We start from the raw sequence: 6,192 nt of genomic DNA, 5'->3' as shown, positions 1-6,192 counted from the left end.
CCAGGTGCAGCCAATCAGCTGCTAACTAGGCGACTGATTAGCTGCACCTGTGACAGCAGAAGACCTGCTGAGCATTAACAGGCTTTATGTTGTGTTTACTGTCAAGACATAAAAAAATAAATAAAAATTATGTTGTTAAACAATAAGCAGTGTTTTATTTTTAGCCTAAATCCATGCGTTTTAATGGGATTTTCAGAAACATAATTCCTTACTCTTTAAAAGTACTGCTCTTTATTTATTTTATAGGATGGTGCGAGAAAGTTCTCCTATACGGCTCATGCTTGTTATTCAAACATTTAGAACAAGCTTTACTAGGTCCTATTAACTCCCCCAGTAGTGACTAGTGAGGAAATTCAGACACATCTCTAGTTACAAAAACTATTCTTTACTCTTTTGTCACCACTGGATGGCGTTCTATACACACTGCAACTTTAATTCTATTCTAAAGTGACCAAAAAATACTGTTGGAAACCCTCTTTATTATTATAGTAGCACAACAACATGATAAACACAATTAAATGTACATTTATAGTTCAATATATGAATCCTCTATTTCAGATCCACCTAAAGTGACTGTTTTTGGCAGCAGTAAAAAAAGCCTCAAGCACAGGAGAAATGAAGCCATCGTGCTCCCGATGAGTCCTGGTTCTCCATCTAAGCTGTGCCTCACAGACAGCCAACCTCAGTACAGGTAGATGAGTGGTGGATTCGTCCAATGAAAGTGTTCAAGATTTAAACATGGGTTTTCATTCAAAACAAGGATTTTTATTTTTTTTCGTCTAGTTTTCAAGGAATCCTAACAAGAAAGGCTGGTATCCAACAAGGGTTCAAATGTGGACAGGTTGTACATTTCCCCTAAAGTTTAATCCATGGAAATACATTTATGTGTTTTTGAAAGTTTACATCCCTAACGCCAAAAAAAACATATTAAATAAATACGTCGCATTTTTGGGAATAATTTATTTATGAAAATACAGGACCAGGAACGGACATTTCATTTTAGGTGACAAATCATAGTAACAGAACAAATAATAATAGATTGAATATTTGCATAGTTCGCTACTGTGAGGCGATGCAAAATATAGGAAGAATCTAGTAAATGAACGTAACAAAGGCCAGTTATTCAGATAACGATAGCACAAAGAAGGTGCTAACAAGTCTGTAAAACCCTTTATATCGTGTGTCAAAATAAAGGCCCGGGGGCCGGATCTGGCCCTCCGAGTAAAATATTAAAAGTTATTTAAGGTTTAGATGCCTATTTTGGCTAATTTTGTCTTTTTTTGTATTTTGGGGGGCTCTTTTGGAGTTTAGTTAATATTTCAGCTACATGCTAGCTGTTTTGGCTAATTTAGGCTTTCTTTAAAAAAAAAATGTTTTTTAGGCTGTTTTAAAGTTAGGCTAATATTTACATGCTAGCTGTTTTGGCTAATTTAGGCTTTTAAAAAAGTTTTTTAGGCTGTTCTGGAGTTTAGTTTATATTTCAGCTACATGCTAGCTGGTTTGGCTAATTTAGGCTTTTTTCCGTTTTTTTTAGGCTTTTTTAAGTTTAGCTATTTTTCAGCTACATACTAGCTGTTTTGGCTAAGCTAAGTTTTTTTTGTTGTTTTGTTTTTTCTGCCAATTTGGCATTTATCTCATTTTAGCTGGCTATCAGCTTTAGTGTTTTTTAGCTACCGATTTCAGATTACAGTATTCAAACTAGCATTAACACAGGTAATGCTATATATATAGTTCATAATTTTGTTAAAAAGTTCCAGTTTAAAGTTTTAAAAATCTACTTTTAGTGTGTTTAATAAATGTTTATCCTGTTCGGCCTGCGATCTGAGGGGTGTTTTGGATTTTAGCCCCTTGTGCGATTGAGTTTGACACTCCTGCTTTATATCATTTTAAATGACTAAATCCATTGAATTCTTCATCCTCTGTGTGGTTTCGGAACAAGGCACAGGCAGCCTTTTTTATTTGTGTTGCTGTCAGTAGCAAATTCAAACACTTACGTACAGTGCCCCCTAGTGGTTGTTAGTGGAAAAGCAACACACACAAGCTTATTTATGTAAAAAAAAAAAAACTTGCATAGAAGTTGCACCTCCCTCCAACTATGTCAAAAAGTGTGTCTTAAACTGCTAAAAATGCTGTATCTGGTTGATCCTGTTCTCTTTCAAGCTTTCACCGGTCCTGGAATCGGCCTTCTCAGACAACAGCGCGTCGGACTACCTGCCACCCAGAACCGACCTCGCCAGCCCTTCTTCCTCCTCCTCATCACTGTCCTCTGGCAGAGGTTGTTTCTCAGGAACTTATGGCATTCACAAAATCCATTCAGTGTTACATAACGTACTGTTATGACCAGGACGGGCATCGTCAGGAATATTCCGATTCCAGATGAATCCACAAAAGGAAAGCTTCAGTCAGGCCCAGATCATACCTCAGCGTTCTCCTTCACCCTGGGAGAACGTGCAGCAGTCGAGACAGGTTGGTATTTGATCTGAGTATGTAATTGTATACATGAATGGACATGGATCCAAGATGCTCAGAAGTAAAAAAATAAATACATTTTATTCTGAAGTATGTTTTTTATCCTGATCTACTCCTCCTAGTTTCAGCCTTTCTCCCAGCCCAGATCCATGACAGAAGCGTCCTGCTGGTCCAACACCTCAGAATTCCCTCTTTTCCAAATTCAGACCCCCGCCCCGGTCCAGGGGCTCTTTGGAAGTCCAGAACCAGTGTAAGAGCATTTTCTTTTCTGCTCTCGAAAAAACAGGTCAATATGTGAGCACTTAACATGTCGCTGCAGTAAAGCTGAAGGCGAGGTCCGTAGAATGGATGTAGACATTTTTCCAACACAACCACAAGAGGAGGGGCTGGACTTCACACTTAACCAGGGAGGGTCCGAACACGTGACCCTGGAGGATGTCTTCCAGCGGTTCTGTCAGGATGATGGAGGGGAAGGTGGGAGTTGTAGATCCCAGAACTACATGTGGTGTCTTCTCACAGAAATGCTAGTAATTTATTCATTCAGATTGTCACAGTGGAGGGGTAAAAACAAAAATATTTCTGGCAGAGGAAACATCCGTCAGACCTTCAGGCCTCCAGTAGGTGTTGGTATTCAGATTTAGGTTGTAGGTTCTATTTTTTAAGAGTTTTATTTCATATTTCTTGCAGAACTGTGCCTGACTCCCAGTATGTGGTTGCTGAGGTAAGAGTCGCCCTCTAGTGGTAGTTTTTTTAACAACAAATGTACTCAGCAGCTGGTTTCTTTCACAGTTCTACAAGGATGCAGACTTAAACTCGTGTAAGTATTTTTTAAAGCAGCTTATTCATGATGTAAGATGAAAGAGCTGAATTCAGAGGATTTTTTTAAGCACCTCCAGGACAAACCCCCCATCCTGCAAGCTGCTGTGAATATTCACCGAGCTGCTCCTGCAGAGGGGGTTACTACAGTTCAGACTCCAATGACGTAAGTTCATTTACATCGGCACGCTCTTTGTACAAGTTTCCTGCCGTGACGGGAGCTCTTTAACAGAAATGAGTCGATATAGAAAAAAAAACATAAATCAAAGAACGAGGAATTTCAGAGTTGTGTTTGGTACTTTTACAAAAAGAAAAACTAAGTTTTGCTGGAGCAGGTCCGCATTTTTTTTGTTAAAAAAGCACACAGATAAGTAATAAAACACATTTTTTATTTCGTTATACAATAATAAGCCTTTATTTTTAACCTGAATCTCTGTTTTTTTTTTCTTTTTCAGAGAAACTAAAAGCAGGAGGCTTTGACAGAACATTAGCACACAAACATCTCCTTAGCAACCTCACATTAACTCTGCTCTCTTTTTGTATAGGATGAACAATGTTGTCAGCAAGATTCTTCCTCCTATATGGCTCAAGCTTGTTGTTTAAACCATTTAGATCAAGCTTTACGAAGCCCTAAACTCCCCCAGTCCAGACTTCCTACGCCGCCAGCGAGCCTAAATGATGACACGAAGGTTCTGGAGTCCCTAAAAACGGCCTCCAAAGGTCAAATGATAGAAATCAAAAGTCCACCTGTCTGTCTCAGCCTGGAGCACAGTCCACCGGTTAAGCCGTGCGGCTGCAGGAAAGTCCAAACTCAAGACGCGGCAGCTCAAACGGTGAGTGTCTGCGCGCCCGGAAGTCGAGATGCCGCCACCCAGTGTGGCTCAGACGGCGAGGCTGCAACCTCAGCCTTCAGTCTGCAGCAGCTGGACGTCGGAGGCGTGTCTGGGAGGCGGAGCAAATCACAGGAAGCCTTAGTAGAGGAAAAGAAGGCCCCGATCCAGGAATTCCACTCTGTGCTGGGGAGCAACGGTTTCCCTCAGAGACCCACAAATCCATTTGGAGACAGTCTGAACATGAGAGGTAGCAAACGTTTAGAGATAAAGGTGTTCCGTTACTCTGTTGAACTTCCTGTTGTCGTCTTTTAGGAAACGAGGGAAGACTACTGTCACATAAAGAAGAAAAAGAGTTTAGAGTGAACCCACCTCCTCAAGAAGATACTCAGCTGGAGGAAATAGCCGACATTTTGCTTCTGCTGAAGCAAAAGAAATGAAACAAAAGGAAGCAGGAAATAAAAGTGACATCTGTTGGGCTGCATTTTTTTAGTTTAAGCCTCATTTAATAGAAAAAAACTCACAAAATTCTCTGTTGGTTTCTTAACGAAGTGAAATAAAGTCCTAAAACCGACTTGGATTTGAAACTTTATTCATTTCTCCATAAACACACAACTTCATCAGGTTCATCTTTATAGAATATAAACTCTAGCAAAACATTTACAGCTCAAACAAGAATTAAATATACTTTACAGCAATGTTTTTGTTTTGTTTTTTTAATAATTCTTGATAAACTTTGAAACACACCATCAGTTAGTTCACATAGAAAACTGCAGACACTTCACCGCTAAACAGGACGAGCAGCAACTCGCACACGATCATGGTAAATACTGGGCTTGGATCGGCACGAGCTCCGGTACACAACCGCTGTACAAAAGTAGCTTAGCTGGGTTTAAAGACAGCTCTTCCTGATCTAAACGGAAACACAAAGAAACTTTATTGAACAATTTTCAGTCTACGAGGATGAGCAGAGAAAACTAAATATGATGAATTGCTTTTGAGCGAAAACATAAAATTAATGGCCGAATTCCCTCCCTACTCCCTAACTTCTAAAAGACTATACAGTGTGGGACAATCCAGTACACTGGATTTTAACGCAATTCGGACTGATGCTCACATTTTTTTAATGCTAAATAAGACATGACACATTTGCTGAAGTAAAAACCTTATATATGGATATTTTACGAAGACTATCCATGAATCCACTGTATTGTAATGATGAAAACATTAAAAATAAAAAATAAATTAACCTTTACCTTATATAACTCCTCTGTTTATACCTTGCTCTATTGTTTCTGCCATGTAGTGCATCATCAATCCACTAGGGGGAGTAGAGGGACGTTTCCTGCTCATTTCAAAATGGCCGCTGCCATGAAACCTCAAAACCACTTTTGGCGAGGAAAAAGTTGAGCAAATTTTAAAAATGTTAAGATGAGAATAACTCATCAATTGTTATACACATTTTTAAATTACTACTTGTTGTATTGAAATCTAATACAGAAAACGAATAACCAAAAATAAAAAAAAAATGATACAATCTATATTCAAAAAAATATAGATAATGAACATTTTACGAAAACCATTCATGAATCCAGTGTATTCAAATGATTAAAACATGTTAAAATAGCTTTATCCCTATATAACACATTTCTGAGAGCCCCTTTCTCATTGGCATGATTAAAACTATCTTCAAAACCCCATTGTATATAACTGTTCTATTGTTTCTGCCCTGTAGTTTATCATCAGTCCACTAGAGGCAGTAGAGGGACTTTTACTGCTCATTTCAAAATGGCTGCTTCCATGAAATCTCAAAACCACTTTTGGCGGGAAAAAAGTTTAGCTAATTTTCAACACTTTATGGTGAAAATATCTCCTTTATTGTTAAACACATTTTTAAATGACTACTTGATGTTTCGAAATAATGTTAAATTTGTCATTAATGTATTCTCTATGATACAGTTTCATCAAATTAAAAATGTGTGGATCAAATTTGAGTTTTTTTCCCATAACATTCAAGACAATATTTTTGCCTCTTAAATCAACGTTGTTGTGACCAAAAACTATTACAAATTTAAAA

At 38.2% G+C, this 6,192-nt stretch overlaps 1 protein-coding gene across 5 annotated transcripts in view; it reads left to right on the top strand.

The window, feature by feature from the left end:
• The window catches only part of LOC112156514, a 7,369-nt gene extending 2,680 nt beyond the window's left edge, over window positions 1-4,689 (top strand). For 2 of the 5 annotated variants that reach the window (XM_024288830.2, XM_024288827.2), the window contains 12 exons: window positions 559-691; window positions 784-841; window positions 2,161-2,275; window positions 2,345-2,466; window positions 2,592-2,719; window positions 2,789-2,943; window positions 3,014-3,086; window positions 3,157-3,190; window positions 3,259-3,286; window positions 3,357-3,451; window positions 3,831-4,365; window positions 4,431-4,689. In XM_024288830.2, coding sequence (XP_024144598.1) covers window positions 636-691; window positions 784-841; window positions 2,161-2,275; window positions 2,345-2,466; window positions 2,592-2,719; window positions 2,789-2,943; window positions 3,014-3,086; window positions 3,157-3,190; window positions 3,259-3,286; window positions 3,357-3,451; window positions 3,831-4,365; window positions 4,431-4,555 — 1,524 coding nt within the window. In that variant the 5' untranslated portion in view covers window positions 559-635 and the 3' untranslated portion in view covers window positions 4,556-4,689. Of the gene's footprint in view, window positions 1-558; window positions 692-783; window positions 842-2,160; window positions 2,276-2,344; window positions 2,467-2,591; window positions 2,720-2,788; window positions 2,944-3,013; window positions 3,087-3,156; window positions 3,191-3,258; window positions 3,287-3,356; window positions 3,452-3,740; window positions 4,366-4,430 lie in introns of those variants that run through there. The other 3 variants (XM_024288829.2, XM_024288831.2, XM_036210239.1) reach the window with 3 other exon arrangements.
• Window positions 4,690-6,192: the final 1,503 nt, after the last annotated feature.

The sequence above is a fragment of the Oryzias melastigma genome, linkage group LG23 (genome assembly GCF_002922805.2).
Source record: "Oryzias melastigma strain HK-1 linkage group LG23, ASM292280v2, whole genome shotgun sequence".
In the NCBI taxonomy this organism is placed as follows: Eukaryota; Metazoa; Chordata; class Actinopteri; order Beloniformes; family Adrianichthyidae; genus Oryzias; species Oryzias melastigma.
The sequence above is the reverse complement of the archived record's forward strand: the minus strand, read 5'-3'. Positions and strand labels throughout refer to the sequence as shown.